The sequence below is a fragment of the Rana temporaria genome, chromosome 5 (assembly GCF_905171775.1).
Source record: "Rana temporaria chromosome 5, aRanTem1.1, whole genome shotgun sequence".
Taxonomy (NCBI): Eukaryota; Metazoa; Chordata; class Amphibia; order Anura; family Ranidae; genus Rana; species Rana temporaria.
This window is the reverse complement of record NC_053493.1, coordinates 72,633,461-72,654,869: the sequence shown is the minus strand read 5'-3', so window position 1 is coordinate 72,654,869 and position 21,409 is coordinate 72,633,461. Positions and strand designations below refer to the sequence as shown.

Genomic DNA, 21,409 nt, shown 5'->3' with positions numbered 1-21,409 from the left:
ACCAAATTGATATTTTTTTTAATTTCGTTCTAGAAGATCTTCTTTAGATTGGAGTACCTCCTTTCCCTCCCCCCTCTCTTCCTTTAATTCCATTTATTTGTTTATTATTCCCTAATTTTGACATTAATTCTGTTACTACTCAATTGTTCTTTGATAATTTAAATATGAACTTATCTATGATATATGATTGTATATCTGTTTTATTACAATACAAGATACTAAATGTTGTACCTTAATACTTACAGAAATTTCAATAAAAACATTGAAATACAAAAATGGAATCATCTATGGGACTGCCTACAGTATGGAGGTCAAATGTTTTATTAGACTTGGAGTACAGAGAATACAAATTTGCTTTACGTTGCCCAGCAAATTTTTCTCTGTGTTCAATATCTTTGAAGTATATTTTTTTTAATGTTAAAAATGGGTTATGGAACCCCCCCCCCCCTAATAGATATGACAGTAGAATACTTTTAGCAATGACAAATATAAAATGCAACTGCCATCAACTCACTCACAAATAGTGACATGCACCATGTATAAAGTGGTACAGTTTTCAATCAGTTTATGGGATGCTGTAAATGAATATTTTCTGCTCTTATAAACCACTCAGTTAAGGTTTTCAGACTAGTTTTCTTCTCATGAATTTTGCTGCCGGGCTTTCATCTGAGCCAGAAAACACTTGTTTAAGACATTTCCAGACACAAGAGCAAAAAGCGTCATATGGGCAATTAAAAGAGACAATGCTTGCTCCTTAGTTACTGACCTCCCCAGCCTGCTTGTGGGAATATCCAACAAAAATAAATGTATACATTTGTGTCAAAGCGTTACTTAACAGTTTCATTCTTCTCAGGCTGGTGTCAGGTTGTGCTAAGTCAAATTAGCTTTAACTTGTAAGAAGCAATTGAAAAGGTTCCCCCTTCAGTCTTATTTTAATTATTTAAATTTGAATAACTGTATTCCTCGAAGAAGCTGAAGTTCTTCAGATTTCAAACAAGCGGAGTGAAGTACAGTTTGCACAGAGTTACTCATTAGCAATACGGAGCTTTGGGAAGAAAGAAAACTCTCTTTCACTGTGTTTCTATGGCCGGTTAACAAGCCCAGTAATTGCAGGCCTTTTTTTTCCCCCTTCTAAACAAGTGAATGGATGGTGTCCAAACTAAACACAACACACATCCCTTTTTCCCACTCATTTGGGGATTTAGAAAATCTTCCAGTTTGTGTTTTTACGCAGATTACCAACAAATAGTAATTCCTGCAAATTACCCATATGGGGTATTTACTGCCCTAGGTGACAATTAATTAATAAAGCTCAGGTTAACTTTTTATGCTGTTTACTTGCAACATACATTTTCATGATTATTTTTAAATTACGTGCCTTTTTATCTTCTCATACAGCTTCACTGTACTGTCTTTTAGGCCCCTCCCACTTTAAATATTGCAAAATGCCATGGGCAACATGTATTTACTGGCAACCATCGATATCTATAGCAGTAGCTAAACAGCAGACCCAAGACACAATACAGAAATAAAACAAATTCAAGAATTAAATCATTTTACGTTCGTTAATATAAAGTTTTAAAATGAGATACTTAAATAAAAAAAAAAACATTTTAAGTTTAGTATTGGGTAGGGAACACCTGTCAGGTTTTTATTGCTGTCTGTGTCCCCATTAGGGAGATTCACTCTCTCTATTTGTCTTGTTTACCGTTATCATTGAAAGTGAAAGTAAAAGAAAATGACATATTTTGGGTTAACACCAGAACAGCAATAATCCAATGGGGATACTAGTTCCGGTGACGGCCCGGGAAATCTCCCCAGTGGGACACAGATGTCAAAAAAATAATGACAGGGGTTATATTCCTCCCTTACTCTATTGAAAATGAAAAAAAGCCAAAATAAGGCGTCACACCTTTTTATCTCTTAATTGTCCCATTTGCTTGGAAGTTATAAACTGTGACCAGAAATACTCTAAAATAGCCTCTGCACTGTTGTTAGTTACCTTTGTCATTGTTGTGTCATCCTTCCTTGGGGTTAAACTTCCAAAAAAGCACAGGCTATAGAAGCCGACAACAGAGGAAATCATCAGATAACTGTAAGGATTGAGGTAAGGTAATATTTTAAAGGAAGAGACTGCCAAGAGAAACATAGAAGGTTCGATCTTATGCTCTGAGCATTGTGCAGTCAGAGCATGACTCTTCAATTAAAATAAACAAAACGAGAAAGAGCACGTGCCTCCTGCATCATCTTTAACACCACTTCATTTATAAAATCCAATAAAATCCAAATAAGTTAAAATAACAGGTACGTAATCCAATAAAATACAAATAAGTTAAAATAACAGATACGTAACCATCCACAAAATCCTTTAGACAGAACCTCGTCTCATCTCCATCCCTGAATTGATCAATGGAAGTGCTTCCTTACCAATATGCAGATGGTGAAGCATTTTGAGAACCAAGCCCTCTTCTTCAGAGTTACACTGCTTGCACAGATGCTTTAGCTGGCCATAGATGGATCAAATCTTGGCTTGTTCAGCAGGGACCGGCCGAGATTAGATTCATTTATGGGCAGGCTGATTGTACCCAAGTCAATCTATCAATCGACTTGGGAACAACTGGCACGTCAGATTTTTAGCATGTGATCATTGCCAGTGGCTATAGCCGCTAACAATAATCATGTTCTTCCTGCCAGAAGGAACACAATATCCCCACTGGAGGGATTCCCCATGAACATGGATTGTGCTGATGGGGGAATATTAAGCGCTCCCTCTGTCCACCCTCAAAGAAATTAATTTAAAAAAAAAATGTACTCTCACTGGCATGACCACCAATAGAGGTGTGGGGATATCTTTCATGGCCATGATCACCACCAATGCAGGGGAGGTTAACTTTCACTGCCATGACCACCAGTTTGAGGGGGAGGGAGAACAGGAGAGGGGTTACATTTCACTACTATGACCACCAGTGATGGGTGAAAGAGGGGTTACATTTCTGAGGACTATTATTACTGTCACTGACACCAACATTGGGTGCTAGGACCACCAGTGTTTGGGGGGAGAGAGAGAGGTTACATTTTACTGCCATGACCACCAATTTGGAGGGATGCACGGTTAACTTTCACTGCCATGACTACCAGTAATGTGGTAATAATGCCCCAGTAACTTCACTGCCAATGACCATTAATATGGAGGAAGGATTATTAGTACGGATGCCAGTACTGGGGGCTATTATTACTGTCACTGACACCAAGGTTGATGGGTGGTTGCTGCATCCACCGACACCAGTGCTGGTGACTATTATTACATTCACTAACACCAATGCAGGGGGTTATTAATGCATTTACTGACACTTATGCTGGGGATTGTTACTGCAGCCGACACCAATGAAGAGGGTTATTATTGCACTAATTGACACCAATGCTGGGGGTATTATTACTGCCACTTACATCAATGCTGGGTCGGGAGCCACACTTGAAACCTTCAATAAGTTTCAAGTTGACCACCACTGGGGTAGGGCATTACCACAGTGCCCCACACCTACAGTTAATAATGCAGAAAACGATACTTAAATCATCACATTAGTGCAGCTCTCTGGATTAAGGTCCTCCCGCCATTGAAGATCTGATCTTACCATTAAAGGACACATAGCATCATTGGAATGAGCATTGAGCAATGTTACATATGTTCTGGCTTCTAGTATCTCTCAGTACTCTCACTCATAAAATATCACCAGGAAAATTCCCAGGTCCATTCAGATTCAGCAGCTGTTATAAAGCCAAATGATGAGGTCCTACTCTTCTGCTTGATTTTTTATAACAGGGAATGAACAAATAACTTCAGCACCAATCCAGCACCAAGAAAGTGACAACCTCTTCACAACCTTGCAGAAAGTGGCGCATGAGCAAACTATAATCCTTACTGCCTTTTCACATTTGAAATTAACTGTATGGACGATATACTCTGCTGATATAAAATTATATATATTTTTTCACCCTTGCATAGCACCAGAGGCGTACCTACAGCAGATAAAGGAATTGCGATTGCGACCCAGCCCTACGATGCTACAGGGGGCCCGTGCCCCCCCTGTACATCTGGATAGGAGTGGTGGGGGCGGCTGCATATAGCGTAATCAATTCTCCAGTTTCCTCCAGCTTTTTCCTCGCTGAATGTCCCCCCTTCTCCTCCTCTACCTCCCATAGGCATTTAGAGGCTGCAGGAGGAAAATGGAGAGATCGGTTCCTCTATATGCCACTCCTCCTATCTGGCTTCTCTCTGCTGCCCCCCTGTGCTCTTTCCTGCCCCCCCCTCACCCTCCCATCAGCTGCTGCAGCTGATCTGTCCGTGTGGAGAGCGTGGAAGGGGCTGGGAAATGTGTCATTTACTGGCTCCTTCCTTGTCTGAATGGATAGAGTCAGTGTACCGATCACTGACTCTGTTCATTCACCACTCAATCATAGTAAACTACATTTACTATGCTTCATTTTCTGATTGAACAAGAAGCTCTGTACAGACGTAATGCTGTCCATTCATTCAGTGCAGCGGAGGCCGCAGAGAAGGAGATGGAGGGCTTCTCAATTGAGGGTCCTCAATTCTTTTTTCTCGGTCTCAAAGGTGGAACATCAGAGGTCTGTTTAGACCCCTCATATCTCAAAGTTCCCCAACAGGGCTCCTTAAAAATAGTAAAAAAAAAAAAAAAAAATTAAAAAATAATATTGTAAAAAGAAAAAAAAAAAAACACTGACACTTGCAACCGTTCTCTGACATTCTGCCGCCGAGCTCAGAGGGAAGGGCCCTGGCTGGGTGGCCCTCCATGGTTTCTTGCACCGGGGCCCTAAATGTTCTAGTTGTGCCACTGCATGGCACTGAAAATATTTGGGTTTACACATTGTTATTTTCCTACATAGTGTCAGTTTCAGCATGCAAAGGATACAAAATCAGAATAATTTCTAACACAGCTCCAGCAAATCCAAAAGTGAACAGTGATGCATTTCCGATGCCTGGACCCTAAAGAAAAGAATACAAGAGTTATAAAGATTTAAAAATAACTGAAACGCCGATTTAAAAATAAACCAAATTAAAATGGAATAATACATTTGTCAACCAATATATTAGTAGTTTATGTTGTGTTTCAAAACCATTGATGCATGTAACTCAAGAGTATTTCTATTTGTAAAAGAGGAACTCCACCTTGTTTGCTTGTAAACAACAGATTTTTTTTTATACAAAAGGCAGTAAGGAGAAATAGGAAAACAAATTTAAAGGAACCCAGCGCCCCCTCATGCTGGCTAAACAAAATACAAAATATAATATGCAATATTAACCTCACTTGAAAATTACAACATATTTTTAAAATGTATAAATACAAAAACATTTTTTATACTGAACATGCATGGTTGTTTTTACCTGTTTGTCTTGTGTTCTTCTTTCAATTATGTTAACATTAAGGCTTCATTTCCATGGACGTTTTTACAGCCACTTTTCTGAGCGTTTTTTGCAGCTTAAAAACAGCTCTCCATGTTAGTCTATGGCCTCATGCCCACCATGACGTTTTTGAGCTGTAGATGGCTGAGCCGTTTTTAAGCTGCAAAAAAAAAAAAAAAACAGGATCAGTGCGTTCTGAAGCTCCAGCTTTAGAGCTGTAAAAACGCCAGACGTTAAAAAACGCTCAAAAAATGCTACCGCTGCGTTTTTGAGCTCCAGTTCAAAAAAATAAAAAAAAATAAAAAATAAGACATGGACAGGCGTTTTTAAGCTGTAAAAAAGGTGGCTGTAAAAACGTCCATGGAAATGAAGACTAAAACGTACCCAGGAAGTGCATGCCAATCAACTGTAGTTTTTACTTTTTTCCTGTCATTTAGTGAATGCAATGTAATTTTTAGGAGGATCGTGCCATTTTAAAAACCTCTGATCGTGAAGGGGTTAATATTTACATAACATAAAAGTTAGGACATGCTAAAAAAAAAAAAAAAGAGCACAGTACATCCAGTCAGGCCAGACACATTATTATGCTGTAAGAATTGCTTAATGATTCTTGTTTAGCATAAATCAATTCCTACACACGATGAGATCAGAGCACTGGCCTCCATCCAGGTTCTCTGGCTCACAGACATCTACCACAGCCATTGTACAGGTATCATCATCAAAAAAATCTAGGACAGGTTCTAAAGGAGAATGTACCACTCATGCCAAAATATGTAAAGGCAGACAACAACTTGTTTCATTAAACTGCTTGTTACACCTGTGCAGGCTTTGACAAAAGCAAAACCAGTCAACATTTTTATTATCATAAAAAAAAAAAAAAGGATTGTTTTACAAACTAACAAAACTCAATTCCATCCATTATCTAGGCATTTTCCCAATTATACATTCAAAGACATACAAAAAGCATATTTATAGAGGTGTAAATCCATAAACATGGTAGTCCGGTGGGTTTCTACACATCAAAGTATAGCAAACATTCAGAGATTTCCTGTTAGATGACTGGGACAGAAAGTGGAAGGAAGCCTCCCCCAAGACAGCCAAGAAGAAAAAATACATTTTAAATCTCCCTTAGTCAATCCTGAACTACATTTATGCCCAAGGTGGACTGATGCTATAGTTCAGTGATCTCCAAACTGCTTCAGGGCCACATGGGGCACTCTTTACTCCCAGTGACCCCAGGACATTGGGGCACTCTTTACTCCCAGTGACCCCAGGACATTGGGGCACGCTTTACTCCCAGTGACCCCAGGACATTGGGGCACGCTTTACTCCCAGTGACCCCAGGACATTGGGGCACTCTTTACTCCCAGTGACCCCAGGACATTGGGGCACTCTTTACTCCCAGTGACCCCAGGACATTGGGGCACTCTTTACTCCCAGTGACCCCAGGACATTGGGGCACTCTTTACTCCCAGTGACCCCAGGACATTGGGGCACTCTTTACTCCCAGTGACCACAGGACATTGGGGCACTCTTTACTCCCAGTGACCACAGGACATTGGGGCACTCTTTACTCCCAGTGACCACAGGACATTGGGGCACTCTTTACTCCCAGTGACCACAGGACATTGGGGCACTTTTTACTCCCAGTGACCACAGGACATTGGGGCACTCTTTACTCCCAGTGACCCCAGGACATTGGGGCACTCTTTACTCCCAGTGACCCCAGGACATTGGGGCACTCTTTACTCCCAGTGACCACAGGGCATTGTCTACTCCTACTGCCACAGTCAGGCTACCCTAAATTCTGAAGGACAGTACACTGGCTATTTGTTTAGAAAGTTTGGAGCCCCTGCTATAGATGCATGTCAGTGCATGCATAGATGCTGAAACAGAAGCACCAAGTTTCAAATCAGGAGATGCAAATGATTACCAGCAGATTATTTATAAATATGTTACTGCACCATTTCGAATGTGTACCAGCTGTACCATGTACTTATGGTAAAAAGTTTTCCTTTCTCATTTGTATTGCTCTCTTTGTATAAAATACCTTGTGTACCCTTGCTTTCCTATTTCAAACCGACCACAATACTCATTAGAGCACATCCATCCCAGCGTGATCTGTTTTATGGAATCCAATAGTGCAGCGCTCCAGTGAAAAAAAATTATTATTATAATAATGTGAATATACAAGTCCAAATAAGTATGATCATCAATAAAGTTGAAATAAAAAGGACCTCCACAAAGGCTTCAGTGTGCAGACTAACATGTTTCATCCTATGTTGATATCATCAGAGGCGCCTCTGATGATATCCACATAGGATGAAACATGTTAGGCTGGCCGATACAAGTACGCTATGAGCGGCGGAGTTGTTATATGTTTTGATGCCTGTTTGTTCCTGTAAGTACCATACAATAAACTGCGTGTTGCTTTTACCTACGGGCTTCACTATTGCCGTTTCCTCTCTGCATTTTTAGTTATACTCCTGCTGATGAACGCAATATACACTTTTGGGTCCTTGTGAGTTCTGGACGTTCTTTACCATTGATGCTGTTTGTGGACCATCATTTTCACCCATACATCCTGTCTGGAGTGGGACTGCCACTGACCTTTGCATCATTTGATTTATATGCCCATGATGATGTCGTTCTGGTAAGCAGACTGATTGCACGGTGGTGTGGTGTGTTTCCTTGTCTGTACACTGAAGCCTTGGTGGAGGTCCTTTATTTCAACTTTATTGATCATACTTATTTGGACTTATATATTATTATTATTATTATAATTTTTGTATTCACTGGAGCGCTGCACCATTGGACTCTATTATTTTTGTTTGCTTTATCTACAAACTGTGCTACCCGCTTTGTACTAATACTATTGTGTTTAAGTTAGCGCAGATATCTGTTCACTCCGTTTTTTCTTTTGATCTGTTTTATGGCCTGTCCTCCAATGATCAGATAGCTATTCACTGGGAGGTTCAGTGCACAATACAGCCTGTAGTTACCATAACCATCACAGACTGCAAGTATAAGGTCGCACGTATATATCACCACACCACTCAAAGCTAATGTACCCATTGTCATAACATCCATATATAAATTGCAACTTTATAGCAGGCATTTCCAGGTCAGCTCTTCCCTTTTTTTCTGGAATCCACAAAACCTGGTGACACTCCATTATGCAAAGAATGACCAGCTAATGTGGTACTGAGCTCTGCAAACCACCCGTTCCCAATGGGAGGTAGCTACTATGCATTACAAGTGGCAATTTTCCAAGAAAATTATGACTACAGGTTTGTTTTAAAAATGTGTGGAGACCCATTAATCAGCTTGGAGACAGGGGCTCCTAACTGCTTGTCCTCAAAACCAATCATAATCTATACATTAATATAATATCACTGTACACTATACCTTTGAACCTTTTGGCATTGCGGTTTCGTCCACCAGTAATCTCAGAATGTTGCAAGAGACCAGAATCACGGAAAAGGACTGAAACAATTCAAGATGAAACCGTCAAAGAGGGAATTTTTAAAAAAAAATGCTCATGGCCAAAATGGAAGTATATAATCTTACCGTTACGGTGAGAAGTAGTATCATTACAGCCGGGTAGACAAGATTTCTCTCCCAGGCAGAGGCATTCTTGCGTCTTTCTTTTAAAAACAAAGCAAAAGCAAAATAGGAAAGCATGAAAACTATACAATTATTTAAAGAGATCTAAAAGAAAAGTTTCACTGGGGAGGATATTTACCAAATCTGGCACACTCAAAATCTGTGCAGCTGTGTATAGTAGCCAATGGGCTTCTACCTTCAGCTTGTTCAATTAAGCTTTGACAAAAAAAACTGGAAGCCGATTGCTTTCTATGCAGAACTGCACCAGATTCCAGTTTTAGTACATAATCCTCATTGTTATACCATCCAGGTAAAAAAAATAGCTCTGTGCAAAACTACTGTAGAGCAGGTAAGTATAACATGTTTGTACTTTACAAAAAACTGACTCTAATATTACTTAAAGGTCTTGCATCATTGGGTTGTTGTTTTACTGTTTTAATTCCCCCTGATCATTCATAGATGACAGAATATCCATCCATTACCAATCAGAAGCCAAGGATTTCTTCACCCTTATCTCTTGTAAAGCTAAAACAGCACTGAAGGAGAATAACAGATAGCATCCTGGTATGCCTGGCTAAAACCCAGACTATACTGCCACAGTGACCATAAACCTACCAAGTTTCGACTTCATGTTCTTCGCAATCATAAGATCATTCTCAATCTTCTTTGTGTGGTTCTCTACTGAAGAAGTTCCTCCTGTTAAAATAGATATGTATACGTGAATACACAACATGCTAGAACAAAAAGGGCAAGTTAAATGTGCTTACTAAAATGATTGCTTACTTACCAGGCTATCATCACATCTTAAGCTGGGTATACACAGATCGAAATTCAGATGGTTTAGCAGGGATCGGCTGAATTTCGGTCTGTGTGTGGCCCTTCTTGTTCAACAGAAGTCGACTGTTAGATTAACTTCTGTCAAACTCACACTCTGGAAAACTTTTGCTGATCAGCGACTGCAGCTGCTGATCACTGTGTTCTGAAAGCAGAGAGTCCCGCTGTCACAATACAATGACTCTGTGGAGGGGGAATGGAGATTCCTCAGTCAACTTTGCTTGTGTAGATGGAGGAATCAATTTGTTTTTATTTTGTTCAGCCAACTAACCGTCCATGCCAAGAGTGCTAAATGCTTACCAGTCATAGGCTCAGAAAAACCTCTATAAAACAATTTGCACTGTACAGTGATCCACTGCACATACTGTATATCTGGGGTGCCCAACTAAAGGGAATTCTCTGGGAGTTTGCCCTAACAGCTAAAGGACTCAGTCACACAAGTACAAAGGCCCAAGGTATGTGAATGAGGCATCTGTTTACATGTCTGGAGCTGCGTGCAGGCAGCCTATGTTAATGAATGGAGACCCAGCAGATGTACAGACACAGCCACACATCCAAGTTACACTGGAACACAGAGATGGATGCACGCTCATAACCAAACACACTGTCTGCATTCCCATTGTGAGGCAGGCCAAAGTAATTCATTTTTAATTTTTTTTTGCCAAACACATGTCTATACAGCACAGTGCACCTGCACACAGAATGACTCAAATAATTATTTTAAATGAAACTCCATTTTGTTGAAGAGAAAAGAAAAACATATATATTGAACCTATTTCATCATTATTTTTTGCGGAGTCATACCTTTCCTTTTTGGTAACAAATTGCGTTTTTCTTTTCTCAAATATCTAAATAAGAAAGTCCTTCATCACTATCAGCACCTGAAAAAAGTGCATCTCCTTAGCCTAGCAATACACGCAATGAATTCTGTGGCTGAACAAGAGAAAATAAAAAAGGACATAAATCGCTAAACAGTGTGGATGGAAGAATTTTCACAGCTGGCTGTTATATTCACCCATGGCTGCCTGAATACCTAAACAGTCACTGCATCTAATACAATGCAGTTACTGTTCCCCTGATAATTTTCTACCCGATCCTTTGATTTTTTAATTGTGTTTTGTTGAGATTGGTGCCTACACAGGGCCATGCACTCCATACTCAAAACAGTATGCAGACACTAATATTCACTGGATGCAGCAATGTATGTAGATAAAAATGCAATCTCTTCTCCGAGGCACACATAGGGGGGAGCTCATGGGCCATCTTAGTATGCGTATTAGGGGGAATACTTGAGTACAAAGAAAAACCCACAAAAATGTACAGGATATTCATATGACAACTAAAAAAAAAAAGTCCAAATGTGAAAAACGAAAGTCCAGAATAATGACCACATCCACTGGCATAAACAGCTGGAAAATAGGGGTTACGAAATGATGTCACAGCAGGCTCTGTGACATCATTGCATAACCAGAAGTGCACGGGAAGCCATTTTGTTTTACTGGCTGGAAATTGCTTACAAGCACTTTAGTATCTTCCAAATGTGTTTTACCTTTGAAAATAAAAAGGATACATTTTTATTGGTATACACTAAGGAGCGCTCTGCTTTTATTTTTGGTTTGAATACACATGGATGGATGGATGATCTATTGGAGTTTCATTAACAAACCTTCTGTGATGGTTGGAGTTCACCTAACCCTCCGATGACTTCATTTGAGAAGATTCCTATGATGCTTTTGAATTGAGGTTGCATTTTGACCTCTCTGTAATTAGAAGGTCATGGCTATCTGGTAAGCCTGCATGGTGTTACCTGGTGGAGGATCTTTCAGCTTTGTTTGAGATACCCCCATCTTCTAGCTGTTAATGTCAGTGGATGTAATCATCTTTTTACACATTTTTCTGAGTCTTTCATATTTCACATTTGGACTTTCTAGATTTGTTTTTTAGTTGTCATCTAAGATCACCTGCATTTTTGTGAGTTTTTCTTTGTATTAGTAGAATTACTCTTTACCTGATTTTCAGTGTTGGAATTAGTGCAGCATATTCTCTCTACAATTGTTGTGACTATGGCGATATCGCATAGTATGCTTGCGATTTCTTCCATCTAGAAATATTGTTTTTTGGTTCACCTAAGTGCAGTTCACACCTTTGATACCAAGAATACATGAGTAACCTTGAGGAAGAAAGACTATAGGCTCAATTCACAAAGGATACAAATCTTTATATTTTCCTCAATGTGACTTTAATTTGAAGATCTCGCACCAGTATTCTTATCCTTGTAGTCAGTTTTGTGAATGGAGTCTTATCTCCCAGATGAACACATTCATGAAAATGTGAGTTCCTGTCTCTGTGGTACCTGCCAGTACAGCTAACACAACGTTTTAACTGTGTTAGTTGCTGTAGGACTGGAAAGGCTGTAATGGTGAAACAAGCATGGCTAAAGTTTTAAAAATGCTGAACACAAGTGTCTTATGTTGTATTTATATTTCAGATTTTTTTTTTCATAAGGAAGTGAAATCTCATTAGTGTCCAAATTGGCACAGGTGTACCAGAGTTGTTCCATGTCTCAAAGAAGTGCCTACTGCTCTGTGTCATAATAGTCTAGCCAACAGATCAAGATGGTAGACAAGACTTGTATGGACTAGTTCTATAGAGTGAAGGATTCTCTGCGCAAACCACAAAGCAGCTCATTTAAGGTCAATTTAACTGTATTATTCTGTTTTTCTTCCAGTCCCAACACTGGGTTTTAGTACCTCAAAGGAAATTGTAAGAGTATCTATTTGCATTCCCTGCAGGTGATTGGCATCTCTATACCAATTAGTTTGAAATTACACTGTTACTAGCATGCAATAAAAACAGCACCTTTCATCTTTGTTAAGTTTGCAAAGATACCGTCTAACCCAATAACTTTGATCAAATACAGATTTTTGATCCTGCCCCACCCGTCTCTGTGGATTTTGGAAAACTAATAGCTGTGGGCATTTTTTTTTAATTTAATATAAAAAGCCTTGCTTTATTCTTTTCATTGAAAACCTGATGCTGTATGTGAAATTTAAGATGCTAGAAGGCTCCCCTCTCCAATCTTATTTTTTTGGGGGAGTTGTATTGACAAATCAGAATGCTCGATTGTGCTAGTGACCTGAAAGCCAACTTCTGGATGCAGGGCAAGATGGCACATAATTATACATTTTGCTACACAACTCTTCTGAAACTTCCTATGTATAATTTGAGTGTAATTAGATATGAAGGAATGTTCCGGGGTTAATCAAAAGGCAAAGTGTCAGGGATTTGTTTGTGTACCAGATAAGCACCAACATTCCTGATGTTTTACAGCACTAAGTTGGAATCATTTTCAGAACAAGTTAAAAGAAGGATTCAAGCTAATACTACGTTTGCGAACAATAAAAAAAATTCTCAGACCACAACGTTTTAATATAAAATCAAATGTAAAAGTTTGGGTACTGGCCATATCAACCCTCTTTTGAACAAGCACTGCCACATATTGCTCTCAACTTTTCAAGATATTGTAAAGTCTTTTTTTTTTCTTTACAAATAACAAACAAGTTATACTTACCTGCTCTGTGACATGGTTTTGCACAAAGCAGCCCAGATCCTTCTCTTCTTGGGTACCTCTTCAGTTCTCTTGGTCCCTCCCTCCTGTCAAGTGCCACCACAGCAAGCAGCTTGCTATTGGGGCACCCGAGCCAAGCCGCAACTCTGTGTCCATTCAGACATGGAGCTGTGGTTTGGCCCCGCCCCCTTTCTCTCCTGAATGGTTGTCTGACTTTGATTGACAGCAGCGGCAGCCAATGGCTCCACTTCTGTATCTCACCAACTCAGGAGGGAGAGTACCGGAGGGCTAAGGCACTCGTGGACATCGTTGGATAGAGGTGGACCTCAGGTAAGTATTAGGGGGAACTACTACACACAGAAGTTTTTTTCCTCTTAATGCAATGCATTAAGATAAAAAACCTTCTGCATTTATAACCACTTGAACACATAATTCTTACATATCTGCTGAACTTAGACTGAAAAATGATATAAAATGTGGCATGTGCTTTTTCTGAAAATGTCAGGACTTAGGCTAGCCATACAATATACAATTTTCTGTACAATTTTCCTTCGATTTACCTTCAACTATGTTGTGCAAGGGCCTGCCTAATTGGATACAATTAAAAAAGTTGTTTAGACCTCATATTATATGGTTTTTGGTAAATCTAAAATAAAATTGTACAAGAAAATTGAACATGTAGGGCCAGCCTTAGTAGGATGCAAAAATCACAGCCTCCAAATGGTTCCTGTAGCCAGTTGACATTCTTTCTATCCTCAGATGATTCTAGATCATAAAAACTCAAAGGCTATCTTGTGTGAACTGCATTGTTTGAGATCAAACCAAAGATTTTCAATAATGCTCATGTTGTGGAACCAGGAAGTATTCCAATGCCTTCATCTTTTGTTTGTTGAAGGAGTTCTTGGTTGACTGGGAGTTGTTTTTTTATGATGGTCTTCTTCAGGTATCCATTTATATAAATCTTCAGTTTCTTCTCTGATTTTGGCCATTAACAGCCAGGATTTATGATAATTGTCAACATTCCTGAACTGTGCCACCAGTAGAACTTGACTCCCATTAAGGTAAAACCCCAGAGCATTAGATCTTCATCACAGCTGTTGGTGGTGTGGATGTTGGGCTGCTAATGCTCCAGGTAGCAACATAGGAAGATTTGGAATAGCCGACTAGCTGAATTGATAGACCAATACGTGGTCAGACAGGTAAATGGTCAAAGCAAGTCCAGAAAGAATCCGGGTCCAAAATACAGTCAAAGGTCAAATTCTAAAAAGCAGTTCAAACACAGTGTAGCCATGCAGGATATAGACTATATGAACCTGCTGATCAAACACAAACTTGGTGTTCTAACCTCATAAAACGCAACTAATAATGTCAGCTGTGAGAGAGACACTCTGCTGCACAGTAGAGGTCTCACTGCAATGCTGGAGACTATCCAGTAGCTATAGGGGAAGGAGGAGGATCCAGCAACTTTGGAATTCACACTTCATACTTCGCAAAATGAATTGCTACATTTAGGAACGTAATATTTCCTGCTGGACACTTAAAGAAAATAAGATCTTTTGAACTGTTAACACTTGTCCACCAGCCCCCCCCCCTTTACTAAATATAGATTTGAAGACTGAAGCCAAAACGTTAAAGACCACAGTTCTTGATTTTCAAATAAATCCAGCTGAGCAAAGTGTTGCGTTGCATACTACTTTAGATGGTAAATTTTGTGAGGACATTGTGGGAATGGCAGTAAAGAATTGGTGCTGGATGAAGTCTAAGACAACGTAGCAACTTGGCAACCCTCTCTCACCCCTTGACTATACTGATGACTACACTAGGCACAGAAAGCCTACTGTATACGTGTCTACAATCACTTCTATCTACGACAGGTCATTTGTCTGCTCACTCCACTTAACAGCACATTTCTTGCCAGCACATTTGTATGAAACATGTCTAAGTAACTCCTAGTCCTGCTTTTCCATACCTACACTAGTTCAATATATAAAAAAATAATTTAGGGTGCTCATTCATTTTTAAATTCATTGCTAATGCAGCAGATAACAAAAATGGACATGCAATTTTTTTTTGAGATGCAGCACACCGCAATGCACGACATGTGTGCCATGGTGCTTTGCAGTGCAAATACATTTTTTACTACATTGGGGTGTCACACAAAATATATGTCACATTTCTGCAATGCACAGGAATGCTGCATTTATTTGTGTCCTATATATCTGCTTGGAGTTAGGCTGTAAGGTAGATTTAAATCTGAAATGTCTAAAACTTAAAGGAGTTGTAAAGGCAGAAAGTTTTTTTATCTTAATACATTCTTTGCATTAAGATAAAAAACCGGTATGTAGCAAGGAGGGGGTGTGACCCTCGGGTGTAAGCCATCTGGTTCCAGTAAATTACTTATGTTGAGTTTTCAACATAAGTCGATTTCTAATTCTGTCCTCCTTTCTACACCAGCTCCTCAGTCACTTGTTAATTTCCCTAATCTCCAGCTGCCTCTCTGGTGTGGCTCGAGGTACAGGTAGTATTTCTAAGAATACTACCTAGGAGCTTCCTCAATTTAGCTCCTAAGTCCCTAAAATAGTTTTTTATGACACCCCATCTTCCTCTGACTTTGTCATTGGTGCCAACATGTACCATGACAGCTGGGTCTTCCCAAGCCCCATCCGATAATCTGTCCACCAGATCCGCAATGTGCCAAACCCAAGTGCACGGTAAACAGCATACAGTTCGGCGCTTGCAGTCTTTTTGACAGATAGGCCTTTCTGTCCTAATTAGGGCTGCAACTAACGATTATTTTCATAATCGATTAGTTGGCCGATTATTGTTTCGATTAATCGGATAATAGCATTTAAAAAAAAGAAAATTAGCATTTTTACATTTTTTTGGGCCAATTTGTTGTTGGGCAGATTACTAAACACAAATTGCCGCAAAAACACATTACATGCTTTTCTGCAGCTTCTCCATTGAAGTATATTGAATCAAAAAAAAAATGGCACCGTTTTGCGTTAAAAAAGTCCCCGCCCTTTCCAAATACGCAGCAGCTGAAAAAAAATCATGGAAGTGAACGTGTCCCATAGGAAAACATGTAAATGAACTGTAGTGTGTTTCTGCAAAAAGCACCAAAAAACAGAGGTGTGACCCAGGCCTGAGATGTTTAGTAACGTAATGGGGCTAAAAAAACTAAAATAAGTACAAATAATCGCTACTGTAAGGGGTTCATTTTTTTACTGTGGAACAGTGAAAGTAATATTTACAGTAGTGATTTGCTTTTTTGTACTATAAAGGGCTAATTTTAGTTTTTTTAACCCCATTATGTTACTGGCCGATTAATCGATTATGAAAATTGTAATCGATTAATTTCATAATCGATTAATCGATTAGTTGTTTCGGCCCTAGTCCTAATAATTGAATCCCCTACCACCAGGATCTGTCTTTCCTTACCCTTGGCCACACTCACTGGAGGAGTTTTTCCCCTGGCAGCTAGGGGTGTCACTCTGATACAGCAATGCTGGTCCCTGACTGGTTTCTCCAACATCATGCAACAGGACATATTTATTGGCATGTTCCAGCCCAGGACCGGCCTCCGTGACACTTTCCCCTTTACACTTCCTGACTGTCACCCATCTAATTGTCTTTAAGTTCCACAATATTAATCAGGAGATAAGATTCCTCTGACTTCCAAGTCCCATCCACCGACAAAGTGTCCAGGAGTCAGGACTCCTCCCCAGCCCAAAAGGATGGCATCCGCTAAGGATCTTCTAAGAGATTGTTAGAAAGGACTTCAACTGCAACCAAGCCAGGGACAGCCTCAATTTCAGATGATGCTTCTGCGGGGGAAAAAGTGAAAGCACGCTTATGGTCTCTATGGTTAGAGCAATCAAAGTTGCAATTTAGCATAAAAAAAACCTGCATGATTGTGGTGAAATCCTCCCATGATAAAACCAAGATTAGAGCTACACCCGACAGAGAAAAAAAAAGAAAACTGAAGATGGCATAGACTCAGAGGGCAAAATCCCAGGCAGTCAGTGTCACACGCTTCAGGGAATGCAGGGCAGGCAGCACTAGAACAGTTAGTGAATCATGAGCTAGAGGCACCCAGGGCAGTAGGACTGGTCTCAATGTGTCTGGGGGCAGTAGAGAAATGATATCCATTCTCTTGGGACACTAGCAAAAACCAGAGGCATGCCAAGAATACGAGGCTTACCCTTGTTTTGTGATTAACAAATCCTTCAGTAGACAACAGTTTAAAATCCAACAGTCTCTGAATTATTTTATCCCTCAATGAATGAGAAAGAAAGACTTGTGTACAATCATGCATGTCCATTGCCATGTTAAATTATACCAGTACTGCTAAAATGGTTTACTGCTTGCAAATATTGGGCCTGATAACACCTTCCTGAGTCCAACCCTGGATCCCAATGGGATGAATAACACACACATTGTTTTCTCTTTGGGATTCCAGTAGTAAGAGCTCTGCAAATGCTGTTCTGGGTCAGCCTCAGAAACATCCATTACAAAATCAAGCAAGGAAGGGTCTATGATAAATTAAAAATGGATTAGCAAGTGCCAGGTCTGCTCATAGTGGCCAGAGCAGGGAACTCAATGAGAGACAAATAGTTATAGGGAAGTGAAATATTTCTTGGCAAAATGCTTGAAGAATTTTTTATTTCAGTCCATCCAAAAGTAATATTTTTCTTAAGGGGGATCCTGTTGAGCCTGGTCAGCCTCTGGCATCTGTTTTGCCTTAGTTATTATTCCAACAATGAGAACTCCCTGCTGTAGTTTCAAAATCTTTTCCTGTCCACCTGGATGTTCTGAGCATTCCCACCTATCTTTCCCTATCTTTTCCTTATCCCAGCACGCTTTTGCTGTATACTCCATAATATACACTATGCTGTCAAAAGTATTGGAACACCTCCCAGTCTTACTCCATAGGATTCAATACTGAGTTGGCCCACCCTTTGCAGCTATAAGAGATTCAACTCTTCTGGGAAGGTTGTCCACAAGGTTTAGGAGTGTGTCTATGAGAATGTTTGACCATTCTTCCAGAAGTGCATTTGTGAGGTCAGGCACTGATGAGGACCTTGACTGGCCTGAACTCAACCCGATAGAACACCTTTGGGATGAATTTGAGTGGAGACTGCAAGCCAGACCTTCGAGAAAAAAAGAGACTGCTGCTCACAGGTGATACAATCAGTAACACTCCAAGGATGCTTCTGTAGGGTGTGGTGCACGCCACTGCAGCAGAAACCATGGAACAGGAAAACTTTGTGTCGGCAGCACACCCACACAGGAAGTATAGTAGAAAGTCTTTATTGAAGCATAAATATAGTAAAAGTGATGGATGAGTACAGACAGGGGTAATGCAGGTAGGTTGACATGTTTCACACTATAAAAGTGCAAGGCAGACCTTCTCGTTCAACATCAGTGCCTGACCTCACAAATGCGCTTCTGGAAGAATGGTCAAACATTCCCATAGACACACTCCTAAACCTTGTGGACAACCATCCCAGAAGGAGTTAAAGCTGTTATAGCTGCAAAGGGTGGGCCAATGCAATTTTAAACCCTACGAACTAAGACTGGGATGCCGCTGAAGTTGATGTGCGTGCAAAAGAAAGTGAGAAAGTGACCCAATACTCTTGACAATATAGTATGTATGTGTGTGTAATTATTATATATATATATATATATATATATATATATATATATATACACACATATACACACATACATACACACACAGTATCTCATATTTTTGTAAATATTTAACAATATCTTTATATTTAACACGAGTGAGTACACCCCCAAGTGAATTTTTTTTTTTTAAAAAAGCTTAGCCATTTTCCCTCCCCGGTGTCATGTCATTTGTTAGGCCCCATACACACGAGAGGATTTATCCGCGGATACGGTCCAGCGGACCGTATCCGCGGATAAATCCTCTAGAGGATTTCAGCAGATTTCTATGCGATGGCGTGTACACACCATCGCATTGAAATCCGCGCCGAAATCCTCTGGCGATGACGTGTCGCGCCGTCGCCGTGATTATGACGCGGCGACGGGCGCGACGCTGTCATATAAGGAATTCCACGCATGCGTCAAATCATTACGACGCGTGCGGGGAATCCCTTTGGACGGATGGATCCGGTGAGTCTGTACAGACGAGCGGATCCATCCGTTGGGATGGACTTCAGCAGATGGATTTGTTGAGCATGTCAGCAAATATTCATCTGCTGGAAATCCATCCCAGGGGAGATTTATCCGCGGATAAATATCCGCCGGAGTGTACACACCATAGAATCTATCCGCTGAAACCCATTCGATGGGATTTATCTGCGGATAGATTCTATGGTGTGTACGGGGCCTCAGTGTTACAAGGTCTCAGGTGTGAATCGGGAGCAGGTGTGTTAAATTTGGCGTTATCGCTCTCACTCTCTCATACTGGTCACTGGAAGTTCAACATGGCACCTCATCGCAAAGAACTACCTGAAGATATGAAAAAAAAATTGTTGCTCTACATAAAGATGGCCTTGGCTATAAGAAGATTGCCAAGACCCTGAAACTGAGCTGCAGCACGGTAGCCAAGACTATACAACGGTTTAACAGGACAGGTTCCACTCAGAACAGGCCTTGCCATGGGAGTCGAGTGTACGTGCTCTGCGTCATATAAAGAGGTTGTCTTTGGAAAAGGGACGTAGGAGTGCTGCCAGCATTGCTGCAGAGGTTGAAGGGGTGGGAGGTCAGCCTGTCAGTGCTCAGACCATATAACCGCACACTGCATCAAATTTGGAGATTTCCACTTAGGGATGTATTCACTTTTGTTGCCAGCGGTTTAGACATTAATGGATGTGTGTTGAGTTATTTTGAGGGGACAGCAAATGTACACTGTTCTACAAGATGTACACTCACTACTTTATATTGTAGCAAAGTGTAATTTCTTCAGTGTTGTCACATGAAAAGATAGAATATATTTACAAAACCGTGAGGGGTGTACTCACTTTTGTGAGATACTATATATATATATATATATATATATATATATATATATATATATATATATATATATATATATATACTTAAAAAAAATTGTAAGAGACCGACCTTCATATTGACCACAAGAGGTGTCCAGACCCAGAAACTCAAGAGAATCCCCAAAAGGTACATGAAAAGATGTAGGTGGTGTAACACTCCATCTACTCTCAAAAAACAAAATCAGATTGACTTTTCACAAAAACTACATGTACTATGTCATACATAAACTATATGATTAGTATTTACCTATGTATTGGAACAAAAAATGACAGGAAAGTGAAAGAAACTTTAGCAGCTCATGTATCTTTTTCCATTAGCATGCGAGTGCCAGAGTGATAGCAGCATGTTCCTTTGATTAATACGTCTGCTGATAAAGAGACTGGCAAGCTTTCCTGAGCACCAAGTAAGAGACAGACGCTAATCCTTCAGTGGATTCAGAACAAAGTGATAATATGCAAGCTTAGAGACCTTATAGCTTTGTAGTGATAAAATTGGATTAAGGGTGATTACTGCACATATACCTTCTCGAGAAGCTAATTTCTCATACATATAAAATGATATTCAGGAAGTCTAGACATTCCACTTGGAACGTGCACTGTCCTACGTTAGAAACCAAAGTTTGCCATTCTTGTTATAAAAGCCAAATCAAATTTTAAACAGAAGCAATTAGCATCTCTTCTAACCTCAAGAAATGGTGATATCTCATTTACCAGCACACTTCAACAACTGGGTTCACCAGGCCAGTCATGCTTCATAATGACATGTATAATTTAGAAAAGAACAAGTAACCCATAACAAACTTTTACCAAACTTTAGTGAACTAAAGTCTACCAGGTTGCTGCACTATGCAAATCATTGTATTAATAATAATAATAATAATAATAAAAAAAGCCAAAAACATGAATAGCCTGGTCAGGCATGAGCAAAGAATTGGCAAGGGCATTCACACT

At 39.9% G+C, this 21,409-nt stretch overlaps 1 protein-coding gene across 1 annotated transcript in view; it reads right to left on the bottom strand.

Annotated features, from left to right (window-relative positions):
• The window catches only part of LMBR1 (limb development membrane protein 1), a 180,233-nt gene that overhangs the window by 17,156 nt on the left and 141,668 nt on the right, over positions 1 to 21,409 (bottom strand). Inside the window, exons 10-14 of the mRNA XM_040352705.1 lie at positions 9,644 to 9,724; positions 8,993 to 9,069; positions 8,831 to 8,908; positions 4,932 to 5,005; positions 2,003 to 2,093 (exon numbers count right to left, since the gene is read on the bottom strand). Of these exons, the coding sequence (XP_040208639.1) occupies positions 2,003 to 2,093; positions 4,932 to 5,005; positions 8,831 to 8,908; positions 8,993 to 9,069; positions 9,644 to 9,724 (401 nt within the window). The remainder of the gene's footprint in view (positions 1 to 2,002; positions 2,094 to 4,931; positions 5,006 to 8,830; positions 8,909 to 8,992; positions 9,070 to 9,643; positions 9,725 to 21,409) is intronic.